The sequence below is a fragment of the Monodelphis domestica genome, chromosome 5 (genome assembly GCF_027887165.1).
Source record: "Monodelphis domestica isolate mMonDom1 chromosome 5, mMonDom1.pri, whole genome shotgun sequence".
NCBI lineage: Eukaryota > Metazoa > Chordata > Mammalia > Didelphimorphia > Didelphidae > Monodelphis > Monodelphis domestica.
In genome coordinates, this window is record NC_077231.1 from 323,608,902 (window position 1) to 323,629,307 (window position 20,406).

At 54.9% G+C, this 20,406-nt stretch overlaps 1 protein-coding gene across 3 annotated transcripts in view; it reads right to left on the reverse strand.

Annotated features, from left to right (window-relative positions):
- Positions 1-20,406, reverse strand: part of PHF14 (PHD finger protein 14) — a 79,759-nt gene that overhangs the window by 48,353 nt on the left and 11,000 nt on the right. For all 3 annotated transcript variants that reach the window (XM_056800586.1, XM_056800587.1, XM_056800588.1), the window contains exons 5-13: positions 19,911-20,070; positions 11,878-11,989; positions 11,061-11,198; positions 3,426-3,572; positions 2,790-3,060; positions 2,584-2,690; positions 2,049-2,144; positions 1,302-1,405; positions 941-1,072 (exon numbers count right to left, since the gene is read on the reverse strand). In XM_056800586.1, coding sequence (XP_056656564.1) covers positions 941-1,072; positions 1,302-1,405; positions 2,049-2,144; positions 2,584-2,690; positions 2,790-3,060; positions 3,426-3,572; positions 11,061-11,198; positions 11,878-11,989; positions 19,911-20,070 — 1,267 coding nt within the window. The remainder of the gene's footprint in view (positions 1-940; positions 1,073-1,301; positions 1,406-2,048; positions 2,145-2,583; positions 2,691-2,789; positions 3,061-3,425; positions 3,573-11,060; positions 11,199-11,877; positions 11,990-19,910; positions 20,071-20,406) is intronic.

The window sequence follows — 20,406 nt, forward strand, 5'->3', positions numbered from 1 at the left end:
TCCCTGGCTGTCCTCCAGGATGCCTTCCTTCCCAGCAGGCCTCTCTTGGTCTCCCGTGCGCTTGCGGAGGGCCGGGCCACCTCGTCTATCCTTACGTCCCCACAGTAGGAGCTCCTTACTGAAAGCAGGTCGTCGGAGGAAGTCTGGCATGAGACGGCAGGTGGCCCGGCCAGCCCAGACCAGGGACAAGGCGGCCAGCCCTGGAGCGGGCCCTCCCTCGCGGCTGTGTCCCGGATGCCGAGGCTGGGGAGGCCTCTGCCCCGGGCCCCGAGCGCAGCCCAACCTGGGTCCTGGCCTCTGGCAGGCCCAGCGCGTCCCTTCGGATCGCTCCCGGGCCCCGACGCTGGTGGAGTCTGCGAGCTCTGGCCCGGGATGTCCCCCGGCTTCCGGGCAGCCGTCGGGCAGGCCCGCGCTCTGAAGCGCCGTGACCCCTCCTTGGGCCTCGCGGGCCCGGCGAGCTCTCCATCGGCTTCCTCCCAGCTGCCGAGGCCTCGATCTCTCTGCCCTGGGCGGCAGGAGCTCCAACAAGGCAGGGGGCCCGACCCCCGAAGAAGCCACCTCGGTACAGACCACGGATGGGCCCGGGGGCGCCCGGGCATCAGGGCAGCCCCCCCCCCCCCCTAATCTGCCTGTGGTCAGCCTCTCTGGAGGCTCTCGTGACCCCACATCTAGGCCAGGCTCTCTGGGCTGGGCCGCCATCCACAGCCAGCAGAGGTCCTTCCTGCCCTCCACAGTGCCCTCCCGAGGCCTCCTGCTCCAATGCCCGAGGGCAGAAGAGAGGCAGCCAGCCGGGCGCCCGTGGCTGAGGCACCAGGAGGACCCAAATCCAAATCTCGCCTCAGACTCTGCCTCTGCCTCAGTGTGCTCGTCTGTAACCCGACCACTGCGTCTGTCGTGGGGCGCCATTGGGGGAGCCCCCCCGCCCCGCCCCCGTCCTCACCAGTAACTGTTCTTGGTCTTCCTCGGCATCCGGGTCAGGGGGGGGTCCAGGCAGCCCAGGTGGTAGTGCAGCTTGCAGGTGTCGCAGAGCAGCAGCAGGTGCTGGTCGTGGTTCTTCTTACAGATGCCACAGCTGGAAGAGAGGCGGGGCAGGATGAGAGGCCCGGCGGCCTAGAAGAGGGGACGCGGGGCCCCCCGAGCTCCCTCCGTCACAGGAAGCGGCTCTCCCTGGGCGTGGGGAAGCGCCGAGAGGCCTGCGCGGCCGAGGCCGGAGGAACGAGCCGCCCCGGCGTTCTCCCCGCAGGCCCCAGGGCTCGAGCCCCCGGGGGAGGAGGCCCGGCGGGGAGGGGGTCGGCACTCGCCTGTACAGGACGGCCGGCAGGGCCGAGGTCTTCTGGGCGCCCCCTTCCTTCTTGCTGGGCTTCCTCTCCTTGGGCGCGCGCAGGATGGCCGGCACGTTCAGCTTCTGGGGACGAGAAGGACGGCAGGTGAGACGGTGCGGAGGACGACGACGGGCGAGCCCGTCTCCCGGGCCGGCCCGAGCCCAGCGGCTGAGAGGGGGGACGGCAGGCCCGCCTCTGCCCGCAGGAGGCCCCTTGGCGGCCAGACCCCCGGCAGGAGCGTTCATGAGGAACCCCAGAAAGACACGCCGCCTCGGGCCTAACGTGGGCGCAGTGGAGGCTCGAGCCAGGCCGGGTGCGGGAGGTCCCGGCTTCCGGTCGACCTCGGACAGGCGTGCCTAGTCCCTGGCGCTCTTCTGCCTCGGAACCAATCTTAGAGTGGCTCAGAGACAGGAGGAGCGGCTTACGTCAGGCGGGAAGGGCGTCCCCCCCCCCCCCCCCCCCCCCGGCGCCTGGGCCGAGATCTGCGGGCTTGAGCTGCCCTGACGCCAACCATTGAGGACGGGGAGAGCCACCGAGAGGGGCGCCCCGGAAAAGGCTCTGTGCAGACTCCCAGGCCAGGCCGGCCCGCCGGGATCGACCGGCGCCTCGGCCCGGGCGCTCGGGCTCAGCCAACGGGAGAGTGTGGCCCAGCACGGCGACGCCTCACAGCCCCGCCACGCCACGCCGCGGTGCAGCCCGTGCTGGCGGCCGGCCGAGGGCACCCACCTGGCCGGTGATTCGGCCCAGCAAGGCCCAGATCCCTTGTCCTTCGGTGCGCAGCTTCCCGTTCAGGTTCTGGAGTTCTTCCAGGGATTCACACAGCTGAGGGCAGGAAGCGAGACAAAGTCACGGCAGGAACAGGGCGGCCCCTCGGCCTGCACCCACGGGGGCTGCCCACTGACCGTCTGGCCTGGACCCAGCTACTCGCCCGGCGGGGATCTCTACGGGGCAGGCGGCAGGCTGAGAGAACGGCCCAGCCCTCCCCCCCCCCCCAGCCAGCACTTGAGAAAAGAGGCTTAAACCCGGGCCGGGGCTGGATCCTGACCCCCAAGTCCCAGGCTCGGGGAGCACAGCCCTGCTCCGGGCACTCAGAGGGTGGAGGAAGGCGGCGGACAGACAACGCCCTCGGGGGGCCCATCCTGGGCCAGGGCGGGGCGGGATCCGGCCCGGCCCGGGGTTCAAGCCCCTTTTCTCAGTGGGGGCTGAACGAAGGGCTCCCTGACCCTCCGGGGGGACATCGGAGGCGGGGCCGGGGCCTCACCTTGTTGTACTCCACGTGCAGCTTCTCCTGCTCATTTTCCAGCTTGTCCTTGATGGTCTTCTGCTCGGCCATGTTCTCCTGGATCTGGATCATGCGCATGTTTCTCTCTGCGGAGGTGAAGAGGCCAAGAGGCGGCGGTCACTCCCCGCACAGGCGGGGCACGCGGGCGGCCCCTCCCTCCCCGGCCCCGGCCCGCCCGCACTGACCAAAATAGTAGTTGACGAAGTCGGCGGTGAGGGCCGGCTGCTTGTGCTTGCGCCGCCCGTCCACGCTGGAGCTCGTGTCCGACGTGTCCACGGGGAAGATGTCCGTGCTGATGCCCATGAGCTCGGCTTTCCGCATCAGCTTGCGGATGGCCGAGGCGCTGCTGGTGAGGGGCCGCGGCAGCTTCTCTCGGGGCACCCAGGCCTGGGGCCGAGTGGAGCGGGCCAGCTCGGCCTTGGCCCGGTACTGCTGCAGCCGAGCGTTGATGCGGGCCTGCGGAAGAGAAGCGGCCGGTTGAACCAACGACCTGCGTCGAGAGGGGGCACGAGGGAGGCCCGAGCTGAGGCGAGCCCCACGGCCGGCCTGCGTCCGCGGGACGCGGGGAGGCCACGGGGGACGCTTGCTCGGGCCGGAGGAGAGTCCGAGCCGGGGAAGGGGGCCACGAGAGAGGGATGGACATACACTCCCTGCCCCAAACAGAGTGGCCATCAGGACACGAATGTGCGCGCGCATGCGTGCGTGCGGCCTGGCCACGAGCCTCAGTGCCAGCAAGGCCAGGCAGGGTCTGACGACCAGGAGGCCGGACCCGAGCTCCCGACCAAGGGCGTGGCTGCAGCCCGGGGCTCCCAAGGGCGTACCTGGGCCTCCGGAGACAGCTGCTTCTCCCGCTCCTGCAGAGACATCTTGCAGTAAGACTGCAGAGCCAGGTAGTTCTTCCGCTTCCATTTGCGGTCCAGCCGATCGGCGTGCTGCTTGCAGTAAGCAAAGAACGGGTCGGCGATGTCCTGGAGACACAAGAAAGGCGCCCGGTGAGCACCCTGAATGGCCGTTAGGGCCCCCCTCGGCGCCAAGGCACGGCGAGTCTGCTGCGATACGAAAGCGCGTCTACTCCGCCAGCAAACGTTCTTAACGCTTACGAGGGAGATCATTTTGACGGACTGAAAAAAAACGCACGGAAACCTTAAAACTAGAAACAGGTAAAGCGTTGTCACTCCAAGCATCTACAAATAAATGAGATTTCATTTTGGCAAGAGGGGAGGCAGAGAAAAGGGCATTTTGTTCATTTATTTACCCCAAAACAAATTTAAAAGAACAGCGAGGCAGTGGTCCAGGGGACAAGAAGAGCACTTAGTCCAGAAGAGCCTTGGGGAGGCTGGGGGGGGCGGGGCGGGGCGGCTGGCTGCTGCAATGAATTCTGGGAAGTCCACAAAGAAGTTCTGAGGACCACAAATCCATCCATATTTCCTGCTCTTTCTAAATGTTATAGAATCAATCCCTCTAAAATGCACAATGCATGAAATTGTACAAATCCTATCAATAAGATTTTCTTTTTAAAATTTGGCATCTGAGGAAGTCATGTCTCTGCGGTCCTGGCTACACTGGCTGCCAGAAGGGTAGTGGGCGGACGACTCTGCTGGCACTGAAGCACGGGGCTCTGCGATCCTCCGTCACCGAGCGCTCCCAAAGCACCTCAAGAGCGAAGCGGAGAACGAGAACAATCCCATCCACACGGGCTCGCCGACCTGCCCACCGGAGCATCCGACAGTATCGGGAGCCGTCGTTCTGTCATTTCTTTTGAAAAGGTCGAAATGATTGAAGAGTGAGGACCCATTTCTCCCACCAGAGCGGCACCAGGAAGAGGCCGGGGGTGCCCCAGACAAGGTTTGGGACGTCCCTCTGCCCAGACCCATTTCACCAAGACCGCTTCATCCACTCGCCACCGACGTGCTGCCAAACCAACACCAGCATATGCGCCTGATGCCCTAAGACTAACAAGGGATCTCGCCTGCAGCCTTCATCCAGAAGGCCGCCTACTTGGCCCATTCTCTGGTACTGGCACCAGCTCCAAGCAAACGAAACCAACGAGATGCAGGAGGAAAAGGGCAAGAATGGACTTTTCTCTTTTCCTGGGATCACTGCAATGCTTCTCTTTACTTTCAATCTTTCCTCTCCTTCACTCTCTCTGTCTCTCTCTCTCCCTCTCTCTCTCCCCCTCTCTGTCTCTTTCCTCTCCTCCTCCTCCTGTCTCCCTTTCCCTCTCCTCCTTCTCTCTCTCCCTCTCTCAGTCTCTCTCTTTCCCTCTCCTCCCTCTCTTTCAGACTCTTTCTCTTTCCTTCTCTTCCCCCTCTCTCTCTCCACTTCTCTCTGTCTCTCTTTCCTCTCCTCCCTCTCTCTCTCTCCCTCTCTTTCTCTGTCTCAGTCTCTCTCTCTCCTCTCCTTCTCTCTCTCCCTCTCCCCCTCCCTCTCTCTCTCTTTCCCTCTCCTTCGGGCTCTTTCTCTTTCCTTCTCTTCTCCCTCTATCTCTCCTCTTCTCTCTGTCTCTCTCTCTCTCTTTCTCTCTCCCCCTCCCTCTCTCTCTTTCCCTCTCCTCCCTCTCTTTCAGGCTCTTTCTCTTTCCTTCTCTTCCCCCTCTCTCTCCCCCCTTCTCTGTCTCTCTTTCCTCTCCTCCCTCTCTCTCTCTCCCTCTTTCTCTGTCTCAGTCTCTCTCTCCTCTCCTTCTCTCTCTCCCTCTCCCCCTCCCTCTCTCTCTTTCCTCTCCTCCCTCTCTCTCTCTGTCTCAGTCTCTCTCTCTTTCCCTCTCCTCCCTCTCTTTCGGGCTCTTTCTCTTTCCTTCTCTTCCCCCTCTATCTCTCCTCTTCTCTCTGTGTCTCTAAGCCTCTCTCTCTCTCCCCCTCCCCCTCCCTCTCTCTCTTTCCCTCTCCTCCCTCTCTTTCGGGCTCTTTCTCTTTCCTTCTCTTCCCCCTCTATCTCTCCTCTTCTCTCTGTGTCTCTAAGTCTCTCTCTCTCTCCCCCTCCCCCTCCCTCTCTCTCTTTCCCTCTCCTCCCTCTCTTTCGGGCTCTTTCTCTTTCCTTCTCTTCCCCCTCTCTCTCCCCCCTTCTCTCTGTCTCTTTCCTCTCCTCCCTCCCTCTCTCTGTCTCAGTCTCTCTCTCTCTCTCTGTCTTTCTCTCCTCTCCTCTATCTCCCTCTCTCCCCGTCTCTCTCCCTTTCCCTCTCCTCCTCCTCCTCTTCCTGTCTCTTTCCCTCTCCTTCTTTCCCCCCTCTATCTCTCTCCCCTTCTCCCCCGTCTCTCTTTCCCTCTCCTCCCTCTCTTTCGGGCTCTTTCTCTTTCCTTCTCTTCCCCCTCTCTCTCTCCCCTTCTCTCTGTCTCTTTCCTCTCCTCCCTCTCTCTCTCTGTCTCAGTCTCTCTCTCTCTCTCTCTCTCTGTCTCTCTCCTCTCCTCTCTATCTCCCTCTCTCCCCATCTCTCTCCCTTTCCCTCTCCTCCTCCTCCTCTTCCTGTCTCTTTCCCTCTCCTTCTTTCCCCCCTCTATCTCTCTTCCCTTCTCCCCCATCTCTCTTTCCCTCTCTTTCTCTCCCCCCTCCCTTTCTCTGTGTCTGTCTCTGTCTCATACACCCCCACACCCCACTTCTTTCTTTAAAATTCCTCCTTTCCACATGTAAAACCCAGTGGAATTGCGTGTCAGCTATGGGAAGGGGTGGGGGGAGGGAAAGAATATGATTCTTATAACCAAGGAATAACATTCTAAATTGACTAAATAAAACGTAAAAAATAATAATGAAATAAAAACAAAATTCCTCATTTCCACACAGCTCTGGGAGGCATGAAGGTAGTCCAGCAGCAGACTGACCTTCCTGATTGCATTCTGCCTAGAACAAAGCGACCGTGAATTCGTTTGCCCGCCCTAACCAGGGCTGGAGAGGAGAGGCTAGTTCCACGAAAGCTCGTGTGCGTAAGCGGACATCCCTCGATGTACTGCGAGCCCCACACGGAGAGCAGCTCTTTGTCGTACAAAAAGGAGGTTTTGCAGCCAACGCCCACAGGAGGACAGAAGACGGCATTGAGTGCCCAGCGCAGGCGGCTCCCGCACGACAGGTCCAGACGGAGCCCGGGCTGGCCCCCCCCGGGACGATGTGAGGAGGAGCTCGCCAAGGCCCGTCCTCTGGCGGCCTCGCCGCTGCCTGTCTGAGCCGTCTTCTGCCACTAGAATCTGGGGCCAGGCAGGCGGCAGGGGCTCCAGCATCGGGCCTTGGCCTCAAAGACCATCCACACAGCGGCCCCTCACCTAGGTGCCGAGGCCACCGCGGCCTCCCACATCGGGCCTCTGATCCAGCCCCTCCGGCCTGCTCTGCCTCCCCGCTCACCCTCATCCAGACCTGCCCAGCCTTTGCCACCTCCATGCCGGAGCACGGCCCTGGCGTCTGACCATCCGGGGGGTTCGTGGACCAGGGCTGGGCCCCCGGGGCCACACGTCCCCTTCTCTGGACACCATCCCATGATGCTCGAGGGCCTCTCGGGTGGCTGAAGGACGGCGAGGCCCAGAGAGCCCCGGGCTGGGAAAGCTCATTTCCTAACTCTAAGTCGGGAAGCTGTCGTCGTCCCCGGGGACGTCCCTGTACTAGATTCGGTCCACTTCTCAGGCCTGCTGAGAGCCGGCTTCCCGGCACCCCCTCGAGAGTCTCAACTGGGCACAAAAGCCCTAAGCGCTCGTGCACACGGCGGGCTGCCATTCCCTAAGCTCAGGCCCTGGCGCTTCTTGTTCATCCTGTCTTTCTTGTCGGCAAGAAGCGGCTACAAAAACCTGAAAATGCAGCTGAACGGCTCAGTCTGTGGGGAGCAGCCCTTTCGGGGGCCCCCGTGCCCCAAACGGAAAGGGAGGCAGGGATGGAACAAACAATACATCTGCCTTCATTAAAGAGCTGCTTTAATTAAAAATGCTAATTAGGCCCAACGAGTCCCAGCTGAAATGAAGCAGCCCAAAGTTTACTACGAGTCCACGAGCGACTCCTAAAAAGCCCTTGCTGGGCAAATGCAGAGATCCTTTGCGGTTTCAAGTTTCCTTAAATGCTGCTCACGGCCCGAGAAGAGGCCCGGACGGACCAAGAACCTCTTGATTTCTCACACTCGCTCTCAAAAGGGGAAGGAAGGAGGACAACACGTCCAGGGCTAACAGATGTCCGAGGGCGAGCTCTGGCAAGCCCGGCTGTCCAGGGAAGAAGTGCCGAGAGCCCTTTGCCAGCCAGGAAACTGTCCTGTCTGGGCCAGCCCCGAGGCATTCCCTGTCCTGTCCATCACCTGCCCAAGCTGGGGCTTCCCACGTGCCCTAGTCCTGATGGATGCTGGGCCTGAGCCCACTGACCCACGAAAGGCCTCATCAAACCACCAGGCTTCCCTGCCCTGAAGCCATTTCCCCATCACACACCTAGGCCAAGAGCAAGGCCATTCCTGACCCCCACAGCCCATTGGAGCTCCTCTTTCTCGGGCATAGAGGAGCCAAGCCCAGGGGCCGCCCGCCCCACAGACTGGCACCTCCCAGAAGTCAGCGGCCCTTCGCTGGCCCAGGCAGTTATCCAAGAGGACCCCGTCCGGGGAGGCCATCCCTGATCCCAGGACAGGCTTTGTGGTCGGTGTTCCTGGCCGCATGGGTCCATCGGCTCGGGCGTAGAGCTCTGCTGGGGATGAAGCTCGAGGATATCGGGCTTTTCCTTCTGGCTTCACCTTGACATGACGTTGGAGCCAGGCTTGGCTGCCCCTTTTTCTCAGGGGGTCCCTACATTCCCACATCATCTCGGGGGGTGGGGTGTAAATCTGTTGTCGTTCAGTCCTTTAAGTTGTGTCTGCCTCTAGAGGACCCCATTTGGGCTCTTCTTGGCAAAGATCCTAGAGCAGTCGGCCATCTCCTTCCCCAGCTCGTTTTACAGATGAGGAAACTGAGGCCAGCAGGGTGAAGTGACTCCCCCCAGACAGAGCGCGAGCCTGTGTCTGAAGTGAGATCTGAACTTGGGGAAAGGAGTCTTCTGACTAGAAGCCCATGATGACGCCTGGCTGCCCCGCGCCTGTAGAGAGGGTCTTAGGGGAGATTTCCTTGTTTTAAGACAAGAAGATCAACGATTGCTCCGGGTGAGGCTCAGCGTGTGCTGCAGATGCACCGGCATGACGGCAGGCCGCGCCCTGGAAGCTCCCGTCTGTATTCTGGGGCTCCTCACAACCGGACCCCCCAAGGGACCCGGGACACAAAGAAGGGGGACAGGCAGCTTCTCGGGGCCTATTTCCTGGAGTGCTTGATACAGATGAAGATGCTGTTTCCGCAGGAGTTTTCTTTCTGTACGTAATAATCGAATCATACAGGGCTTGAGATTCTGGCTTACAGGCCTGCTGCTTGCTCCTGGCAAATAATCTGTTGAATGCTTTGATGTATTTGGCTATTTCTTGGTTTCTTCCTTCTATGCTAACTGGGGAACATGAGCTGTAAATGACATTCCCGTTTTGAAATGCACGAGGCACATCCTGCATGAAAGACGGGGTGAGAGTCCATCGTTCTCCACACTGACGGGTCTGTGGAAGGGCCAAACCTTCACCTGTGCATCCACCTTGGGCAGGGATCTTCGTGTGAGGGACTTCTCGGATGACCCACTCTTCTTCTTCCTCCCAGGACAAACTCTTTTCCATTGGGTCACTCTGGGTAAATTGTATTTTTGTAGAGATGCATCTGCTTGTCCTCATTTGTCAGAATATAGCTTAGGGTGGCATTCCTTCGTAATCACTTCTTCTAATGAGCTTCTGAGTTTATCAATTCCACTCAAATGCTCTCTCATTTTATATTCTATTTTGCCCTTCACCTTAGAATTTTGCAATCCTTTAACTATTGGCTTACTCTTTTCCAGTGTCTTTAGTAGCAAAATGGCTTTGGGACTGTCTTTCTTGCTACACTTAGCAACATAAATTGGCCTCTAGAGACTGCTCTGACAACAACACGCAAATGTGGTATCGCTATTTGACTTAAGGTTTACTCACATTTTTCCTTATTTCTTCTATACCTTATTCTTTTCTTCACAATTTTTTTCCTGTTTCATTAGTTTGCTGAGGTTACTCTAATTTCATTCTAATGTTATATTGTGGTTTGAAAAGACAGCCTGTAGCTTGTCTGCCCTCTACAAGTCACAAAGGCACTGATTCCCTAAGTAGTGGCTCAATGCTGACCAATTTTGCAGGTACCTGAAAATAATGCACATTCTCTGTTTCTCCCCATTTATTCTTTAAATTAATTGTAATTGTCAGATAAGCAATCAGTCTATGCATTCTTTGTTACTCGTCTTTTTTATTTGAGCTACATTTTCATGATAGAATACTAAAGTTTCCAACTATCTTATTCCATTTTTATCTGTTTCTTCATTCCCATGACCAACTCTTATGAATTTCAGAGTCAAATTGTTGGGTACACTTAAGTTGAGAATTGAATCAGCAGAATTATCAGTAACATTATTGCCATTCCTACTTTTTCTGTACTTGGAGGCAGATGGTTCAACTAAAACCAATCTTTTACTGTAATCACTATTTCTTTGTCCAACACTCTTCTTTAATCAGTATTCATTCCTGGTCCATTCAGAACCCTTTTCTCTTTCAATAGGAGCATTTAGACCATTAAAATTTATCATTTTAATGAATCATTTTGATTTGACTTCCAATATTTCTAACTATTCTTGCTCTCTTTTAGGAGTGAAATCAACCTTAACTATCTATTTCTATCTTGAATGCTAAAACAATTAATGAAACAAGTTAGAGTTGTATTTTTAAATCTTAAGTTTTATAGTAACTGACTGGAAGGAGGGTTCCTGAGATTTTACAAACATTAAGTCATATCGTGACAGCCCTGTCAGAAACCAGGTACCGCATGGATCCTGAGTCCCACTTTAGAAATAAAGAAACAGACTCAGGAGCTTTAACGGATTTGCCCTCCGTCATAAAGCTGCTAAGGGTCACAGGCGGGATTCAAAAACAGATCTTTCTGAATGGAAATTTAGCACTCCTTTCCCTGTGCCCTAATGTTCTCTGAGATATCATCTTATTTTTAATATGTCACAGCTCCTTTCCCCTCATCCCTCTGTGCTGTTCATTTTTCATGTACGTCTTAATGTCTTTTTATCAGTAGAGTTGATGTTTTTTAAGCTGCCCCTATCCACTCTGCTACACTGCTCCTCACATCCTCATAAATGCTTTGAAAAAATGACACAGAAAGGAGAAAAGAGGAATTAATAAAAATTTTAAATGCATTTCAATTCATTGCCTCTTAAAAAATCAGTCCCTCATTTTCTCCATTCCAACGTTCTTTCTGTTCCTGTTCAAAGGGCTTTTGCTCTGAGCTATCTGATCCCACCAGGAGTGTCAGTGCCAAGGGAAGGGGCAGCCTCCATCTGTGTCTCTAGAGCAATGTGAAAACGGCGCTCCAGAGATGGACGGTTCCCTTTCTGCCTGGTCTGGGCCAGGCAGAGCTTACCTCCTCGGCTGCGGCCTCGGAGAGCAGGCCCTCCTTTTGGGCACAGGTGACGTGGAAATAGGCCCGGCACATTCCTGCATCACAACTGATACACACGCCAGTTCTAGCGAAGCGAGGATCTTCACAGAAGCTGCATTCCTGCCACAAAGCCAAAAGAAAACGGTTCACTAGACCACTGCCACCCCAAAGCAAAGAACACGAGCCCTGCCTTGGTGGCTCCATCAGGGGAGAGGCCAGGCAGGAGCAGGGCTTCCTTTCACCCCAGGATGACAGAAATGCCCTGATAACCGCACATGCCTGGGAAACGGGCCTTCTCGGGTGTCCATCAGCACGCAGAGGCCACGCAGGGCAGCCTGGGGGCCTGATGGTCCTCCTCCTCCTCCCCACCCCAGCCACAGGAACTTTGCTAGGGAAGAAGACTAAGTTGTCCAGCAAGGTGAGGGTGTCCACCTTCTCACTCAGAGGCCATTGGACTGTCCACACCGAAGAGCAAACCGGCAGCGTGTCCCCAGCCATCTGCTGAGTGTGTCGGGTGAGACGTTCCCTCCCTCTGGGAGGCCGCGGCCATCCACGGCACCCATCCCGATGGCAGCAGAATGGCTGAGACCAGGCTCTGCCAGCAACGTCCGTGACTGTGGCCGTGAATGTGGAAGGGACTCACTGCCCGAGCTCTTTGGAGGACTGGCCCCCCCCCAAAGGCTCAGCTCTTGTGCCTGAAATCCTTCCGGCACTGCAGAGCAGGCCAGAGAGGCAGAGAGGAAATGCCCCGAAAGGGCACGGGCAATCTCCCGGGGACAGGCACGAGGGCCCGTCTTACCTTGGCCCCGTACTTGGAGTAATTCATTTCGGTCAGGGTCACTGGCCGCAGCTTGTCTATATCCCCGAATGCCACTCCGGGGACGTACAGGGCACAGACGATGTGGACCCACCTGTGAGGAAAGACACGGGGATGGCTCTCAGCAATGAGCTCACGGGAGCCTCTGGGCCGCGCACCGAGAGGTCTTCCCTCCAAGAGCTCCCCCAAAGTAGCTCACAGGGAAAGAGCAGCTTCAAGACAATCAAGAGAGCAATCCCTAAAGACGAAGCTCCTCGGTCCAAATGGGCAAAGGTGGTGGACTGACCCACCGAGTCCCGGAGCTTTCTCTCAGGTCTGAAGTTCTCCAGAGGGGACAGGAAAGTTGGGCTTCAGTGGAAGGAAAGACAAGCGAGAGCACGGTGGGAGATGATCTAGACAAGAGATGAATGACAGGCTGGGGAAACTGAGGTAGAAAGGACACAGAGGCAGGGGAAAGGGCCTCAGGCCAAGCATCTCATGGCTAAACCTCCTTCCTGCTCCCCTTACTGATGCCCAAACAACATCCCCAGGACCCCTTCCAGTCAGGAATTCTGTCTTGATCACAGGACAGAGCTGCAGGATTGGGCAAGTCATTTCACCAAAACCTCAGTCTCCTCATCTGTAAAATGAAGAACTAGATGCCATAAGATTCTAAAGCTCTTTCTAGCTCTAAATCTACGAACCTAGAATCTCATCCTGAAAAAGGCAGAGGAAGGAAAAAGGGGGGATTCAAGAGACAGATGGCCTCCCTAACATCAAAATAGTCCTTTTAATTCTACAATGAGTGATAACGAGAAAATGGTCAGTATTGGTAACATGTGAATGCAACTACCCTATGCTAAAACTGGACCAGAGACTGTTCTTATTTTAAAGACACTGAATGCAAACATTTAAACTGCTGCATCAAAAGAAAGAGAAACTCTCTCATCATTTCCTCTCCTAATTCTACTCATGTTGACCTCAGCAGAGCAAGGATGTGCTGTGAGCATACTAAAAATCAATAATTAAGGCCAAAAATCTGATTCCATCACCTGTTCTGAGTACTTCAGGAATGAACATTAAGAGAGTTGCAAAGACTAAAATTTGTCCTTAAAAAGGGATGAGGGTCTAATACCAAAAATGGCTTCAGAACTAAAAATCCCAGATCCCAGGAGCATGGTGCTGGGCACCAGAGAAGGATAAGGAATGCCTCTGTACCCACAGCTCCCAGGCAACTCCATATCCTTCCTCAAGCCTGATGTAGTTTTCTAAGGGGTCAAAGGCACCATGCAGGGAGCTGCCCACCAACTGGGGGACTCATCCTTCTCCTCATCTGTAAAATGGGGACACTAACAGCACTTACTTCCCAGAGTAGTCATAGTTTCTCTAAAATGAGAACCGTATAAAGCACTTTCTAAACTTCCGAGTGCCATAGAAATGCCAGCTAGCATCATTCCCATCATCAAAGTCTTTATTATTCATCTGGAATTAAACATTTCATTTTCTGCTTCAAAAACAGAGTTTAAAACCCAAAGGAATGGCAGTCCAGTTCGTGAGCTTCATCTCATCCATATTCAACGAAGATCGACCTAAACTACCATTCAGACACTTGGAAGAAATAAGACACAGAGCCACAAGGGTGGCAGAGGACTTCCAACAGGTGACCCATCCACAAGAGTTCAGTCATTGGCTTCTCCTCTCCCCAAGTTCCCCATTCCTGTTGAGGCCATTTCTCTACTGCCAGGAATGTCCCCCTTAGCTGTGAGTCACCCTGCCAAGCCAGTCAGGTGCAAGTCTGGGGCTTTCTCCTCACGGGGGTCTCCTCCTCCTTACATTGACATCCCCCCAGCCTCGGTAAGGAGGTCCTCTCCTCTTCAGGACTGTCTTGGGAGACCGTTTGGTCTCCCAAAGCTCTAATCCATTCGAAGGGAAGTCAACATGAAGAACTGTAATTGTCCAGGAGAGAGGTAGTGAGGGAACAAAGCAGGCAGGGTGCAGGTTGAGTGAGCCGCAAGCCAGCAATGTTGAGAACGTCAGAGAGGAAGATAGTGCCCACAGCGCATGAGAGAGGTCCCCAACAAATCTGGGTTTGAGGGCAAAGAGAATGACTTCTATACTGACCTGGAGAGGCCATTGGGATCCCCTGGGAAAAATCCAAAAGCAGCTGATGTATGGGGGCCTGGTCATTGGTAGAAAGGTGGGAAGAGAACCTATGGGATACCTTAACATTTCTGAAAAATGGGAGACGTGTGCCAAGGAGGCAATGGACCCAGCTCTCAAAGGCTTACTCCATAGACCACAAAAAATGGGACCAGACCAAATAAGGAACAAGAGACACAGCAAGAGATTAAAGTAAGGCTCCCTCCACCCATGAACTGCCAAAAAAGGCCAGACTAAGGACTGAGCAACAGCAAAGGATACCCCCGACTGGTGTAGCACCAGCAAATAAGCAAACTGACTACTGACAGCTTTCACACAGGAGCTACAAGTGGGAACAATGAGGCAGGGGAAAAGGTCCTGCTTGGGGGCAGCAGGCAAGATGGCGGCAAAGTAAACAAGAAGTGCTGATGAGAGTGAAGTACACCTAGCTGGGGCCTCTCCAGAAACAGAGGTCCAATGCCACTTGGGAGCAAAGCAGCTGCCTCAGCGGAGGCAGTCCACGTGGCAGATGCTTCTGCTTCAAAAATCTGAAATTCCCCCCGGACCAAATGACCACTAGAACTAGGAACTAGAGTAAGTATGTTAGTCCATCATAGACCTGCACCCACAGGCAATGGGGCAGAAAAACCACCAGTCAAGTCAGCACCCCGAAGTCAAACCAGCCTAGAGCACTCCACGTGAATCCACTGGGCCAGTCACTTATTTAAGAATGAGTTCAAATCAAGCTTTAGAACTTATCAGCAGGATGACCCTGCCCAAATCGTAGGTTCTCCGTGTTCCTCAGTTTCTTTATTTGTAAAGGAGAGGAACAGATCCCACGATGTTGGGCTCCCTCCCAGCTTTAAAGCAAAGATCTAGCCAGGTTCAGCCATAGGTTGCTGTCCCTGATGGGTACCTATTTTCCTGGCTCCCCCTTCTTGTTCTGCAAAACAGAATCAAATGAAGATAGTCACCATTCCTGCAAAGGGCACGCTCTTAACCCTTAGGGACTCCTCTCACCATCCTGGCAATATCCAAAGTCAAAATATCCATCCTTTGTGTGTTTTTCCCCTGGAATGATCTAAGCTCCTTGCCACTGCCCATCTGATAACTGATCAAAGTTCAGGAACAGGCAGTTTTCTAAGGAAGAAACATGTTATTCAGATGTTTCAGTTCTGACTCTTCATGACCCCATCAGGGCTTTCTTGGCAGAGAATAGATGAGGAAACTGAGGCCAACAGCTCAGGGTTGCACAGCTAGACAGTAAGTATGAGGCCATATTTGAACTTGGGTCTTCCCAACTCCAGGCCTGGTACTCCAGCCAACAGAGCCACCTCCCTGGTAAAACAATGCCCCAAATCACTAATATTGAGGGGAGTTCTTAAAATGGGGTCTATGAGCTTGCACAACTATAAAAATTCCTTTGTAATCCTCTGCATTTCATTGTATGCATTCAAAAACCTTTTCCTAAGGACATAGTTCTGTGAAACGGAATTCTTTGTTTTCTTTTCTGAGTTTACACTTGTAAAGGGGAATTTATTTCTTCTATTTTGAGTTAACACTTGGTTAAACAATAACTTAAGTACCCCTACACTTAGTACCTCACTAGAATGTGAAGACAGGATTAACTCTCCTTTGTCCACTTTTGGAGTGAACCAACAAAAGCTTGAACTAGATGGAAGAGTTCACAAGACACTTACTACAATGGGTGACAACTCCAGAAACTTGTGAATCCTATAATCAGAGTTGACACCTTCAGAGGCCTTTGAGAAGAGTTCACCCCTCCAGAAGGTGAGTACTGGTTCGCACAATGTACACTGGCCCCTGGGCAGTGCTAGCACCATAAAGAGCCATGAATCCTTCGGCTTGAGTGAATCTTGTGGAGTCTTGAGGGAGCTTCGCTGGAGACTGAGGCTTGGATGGGGGACTTGGAGCTTGGCTTCAACTTGGACTCTGACTCTGACTACTTCATAGGGTGAATGAAAAGCTGACTCCTTTCCTAGTTTCTGGAGAGACTAGCTTCCATTTTGGAGGATGCTGAGTGGTTACTCACTACCAGCCTTCCTGGTTGAGAGCTAAATTAATCTCTGCCTGGATTAAGACAGGATAGATAACCTCTCTAACTCCCTCACATTTCTCTTCTTTATTGTTTCTTCTCTATATTTGTAAATAAATTCCTGACTCAAGATATAATAAATGTTGGCGACCACATAATTTCATAAAACTATTGTCCAACCATTAAATTTGACCCTTACAGTCCAAAAACTTTACCAGAAGCCAATGGAGTTCATGACAAAGGTTAGGAAACCTGCGAATCTAAGGTTCCACCTCATGCCATCAGACTGCCCAAGCGGACCAAAAGGGAAAAGACAAATGCTGGAGCAGCCCCAAGAAAACAAGGCCGCTGGAGCACCTAGTGGCGGGCTTGCTCTGCCTCAAAAGCAAAGACTGGAAAGTAAGAGACTGTTCACATGGACAAGCCACAGTCAGAGAAAAGGACAGAATTGTTAAATGCCAGCTGCCCAACAAAACAAGGAAAGGGCAGTGCAGAGAGACCCGGAGTGCTGGGCACCAAGTGCTATGGGACCAGAGAGCAGACAGAAAACAATGGCCTCCCCACCACCTCTGCCTCTCCTCTCATTGAGGCCAACAGCTCTCCTTCTTGAGGCTCACCAATGAAGCATTCTTCTCTGGATGAAGATGGAGATGTGCTGCGGTCATGTTCTTCACCTCCTTTAGAAACAGTGCAGTCTTGTAAGGTATCCCACGGTCCCCTCCATCCACTTCCTTCAGCATCGGCCCCATGCTTCACAGTCAGAACCTCCTGACCCACCGTGAGAGACACCAAAGGCCCGTCTGTGGAGCCACTGCCACCCAAGCGCCAGTCACTGTCTTTGCAGAAGCCTGTGTTCGCAAGGGCACCTTTTCAGGAAGTCAGATTTATCAGAAACATGTCCAAGACACACTGACCAGAGGGGGTCCTTTCCAAGGTGATATGGGTCCAAGCACAGGCCTTTGTGTTTCCACAACATAACTGGGGGTGTCTCCCAAGAAGAGGATGGATCAGCGGTCAGACAGCCAGAAAGCTGTGGGTCTGCAGTAGTCATCAATGACCATAACATCCCACCTTTATCCAAGGACTGGGAGAAACAAAGCAGACACACTCACCCAATGCCCCACCTGGACCACACACAGAGGGGCCCTTGAAAGGCACCTGCCCTGCCCTCTCTGGACAGGGCCCAATCCTAACTCCACAGACCATATGGTCACCCTTCCTCAGAATGCTTGGAAAGAACCTGAGCAAGAAGGTGCTCTTGTGAACCAATGTCTACTCCAGGAGCCAGACTATAAGTGCTGTGAATGCGCAGGGACCTGAGAAGCCCCATCTCTGCACAGCCTGGGCAGTGGGAGCTGTTCCCCAACATGGGCTGAGCTTCACACTCTGTCTGTCAGGTGCTGGGACTGAGCCAGGGAAACCATTCACACGGGCTCATGGCAAACCTGGGTAGCTACTGCCCCATGGCCTTTTCTGATCGGATTCCTTTCAGGCCCAGAGAGCTCCCCTATAGTCTGGCAAACCAAAGATTTTCCTAAATGCAGGCATGAGGCTAATGCTAGTTCTGGATCAAATGTGATGGTAGGATGCAGGTGTCAGACAGTGAAAGGAGGGCTGACTTCCACCCTTTTCTTCCTCACACTTTACCAACACTGAAGTGGGATTTTGCTCTCTCTCCCCTCGTGAGCATGGGGAAGACTAGATCCAGTGCAGCCATCAACAAGTGCTTACTGAACCCCACTGTGGACCAGGCATCATTCTCAAAGCCAGCCTAAGGGGTCTCCAAGATGCTGAGCCCCGTCCTGCCAGCTCTGTAACTCAAAGGAGGATGGAAAGAAAGGGGCTTATTTAGTTAGCAAAGGGATTCATTTTAAAATTCACATGCATTTTAATACAACAGAAGTCCAAAGAAAGTTTCCAGGAAGAAAACAATTGATTTTGATCAGAAAGGCAAGAATAATTTACACACAATTCCTGTCTATCAGTCAGCAAGCCTTTATTCTGTGCTGCGGAGATCCCCTGGGGTTTCCCTCCTACAGGAGGTGCTGAGAGACTATTATGGTCCCTGTGGCCCACTGTCCGTGGGCATCTCTCTGTGCCGGTGCCCCATTTGCTGCTTCTCAATCCCAAGAATCTCTTCATGTTAGAAAAGAAACACAGGGCAGAGGGGCCAGCACCCATCAGGCACAGGGGAACCATCACCCTAACATCTAATGCAGGGGTCCCCAAATTTTTTACACAGGGGGCCAGTTCACTGTCCCTCAGACCATCGGAGGGCTGGACTATAAAAACCTAACTGTAATCCTAACCGGGCAGCAGTACACACAGTGCAGAACCCCCTCCCCCAGATCGCCGCTCACCATGCTGACGTCTTCCACTGTGCAGCCACAGAATCCTTTGCGCAGTGCCTCGTTCTAAGGCGCCACGCAAAGAATTATGTCACCAGAAGTAGTACTGTATGTAAGCAACGGCAGACTTTGCGGTGCCACCACATACAGTGCTCCTCCCAGTGACCACCAGTGAAAGAGGTGCCCCTCCGGAAGTGCAGTGGGGGCCAGACAGCGTGGCCTCAGAGGGCCACACGTGGCCTGCGGACCGTAGTCTGGGGGCCCTGATCTCACGAGACCAACAGATGGTGGTCATCTTCCATTCAATGCAGTAAGTTTCTGTGAACTATTGATGTTCCCATCAAGAATGTTAAAGAGAAGGGAATCAGGGTGATAAAGAAAAGCGTCGCTTGCATGACTGGCTGAACCAAAAAGAAGGTTAGGCACTAGCTAGAGGCTGCCGCTGTGCTACCGAGGCGCTGAAGACAGAGGCAGAGGCTCAGCCCTGATTCCCAGGGCAGCCTGGACCTTCTCGTGGGGCCCTGGAGCCCAGGCCCAGCAAGGGAGGAGCAAGGCTGAGGACTTCATCACCATGGCGTGGGGGATGCTCGAGATGGAGGAAGCGCCATGGAAGTGGGAAGGGAGAAGGCTGGAGGGGCCCCCCGAAGGGTCATCGCCAACCCAGGGGGAGAGTGTGGGCCCAGTGAGATGGCAACGGCACCCAGCGGGCAGACCCTACACACCTCACTGGCCCCCAACCCAGTACGTCAGGTGATGAGGTTAAGGGTCAGCAGACGACATGGCCGGCGATCCTCCTGAATCCAGAGGCTCACCCCCGGGACAGGCCCCACATCTGGACTCTGGCCCTCCTCTCTCTCCCATGCCGGGGCTGTTCTTCACTGCCAGCACTCCACGTGCTGCTCTGGGCTCATCTCAGCCCTTCCCAAGGCCCCTGCACATGGCTGGGGGGAAGGGGGCCTCGTGCCCGGAGTCCTGGAAGAGGAGCGCCTTTCCAGAAAAGGTCGGGGTGGGCTCAGCTCTCCTTGTACCCCAGGCCCCGGCTCAGGGCCTCGGACAGGAGCTTAGCGCAACGTCTGCTGACTGACTGCGGGCTAGAAGGGCAGACGCGGGGGACGCTTCCGAAGGAGCCCGGCCCTCTCTGGCCACCTGCTCCAGCCTCAGAGCCTGGGCAGCAATCAGAGGCCTTCGGGAGCAATGTCTCGCTCCCTGCAGCAAGGCCAAGGCCAAGGCAGGGGCACTTGGGCCTTCTAGCCCGAAGACCTGGCGATGTCCCCGGAGAACGGGCAGCCGAACCCCGCAGGAGATAGAGCGGTGAGACCCACGGCTGCCGAGCACGCGCTGCCAAGAATGCCGGATCTCTGGCTCGTGGAGAAGCCCACAAAGACCCCCAGAGGCGCGTGCGTGGCCGGGGCCCTCCTCCAGGCCCCAAGGACCAACCGTGCCCGGATCGGGGAACCAGGGGCACCCGACAGGAGCCAACTGCAGCTACCGACCTGCCAGCATCCGTCTCCTTGAAGATCCCATCCTGGTTGGGACACAGCTCGCAGCTGGGCGACACCCCGCATTTACAGGCGTCGCAGAACCAAGGCTCCGTGGAGTTCTCCGAAGCCGAGCTCATGATGGAGTCGCTCTCTCCGTCCACGCCGTAGCAGCCTGGGAGCAAAGAGCATGAGGTGACTTAGAGGCAGGCCCAAACTCCTTGGGAGAGGCTGGTGGCGGCGATGCCCCCCAGCCCAACCCGCTGACCTGGGAGAGAAAGGAGGACGGCAAAGGCAGGAACAGGGGCCGGGGGGGGCAGGGAAATAGGGCCAGGGTTGAGGGAGCTCTGGCACCTGGAAAACCACCAAGTCCCCAGGAAGTGCCTCCATTTTCCCAGACCAGCCTCTGGGAAGAGTCTCAAAAAAGGGTGAGAAGGGCATTTCCCTCCCCATCGTGTTGCTTCGTTTGCCGAGATGAGTGACCGGGGAGCCCATCGTCAAGCCACTGGAC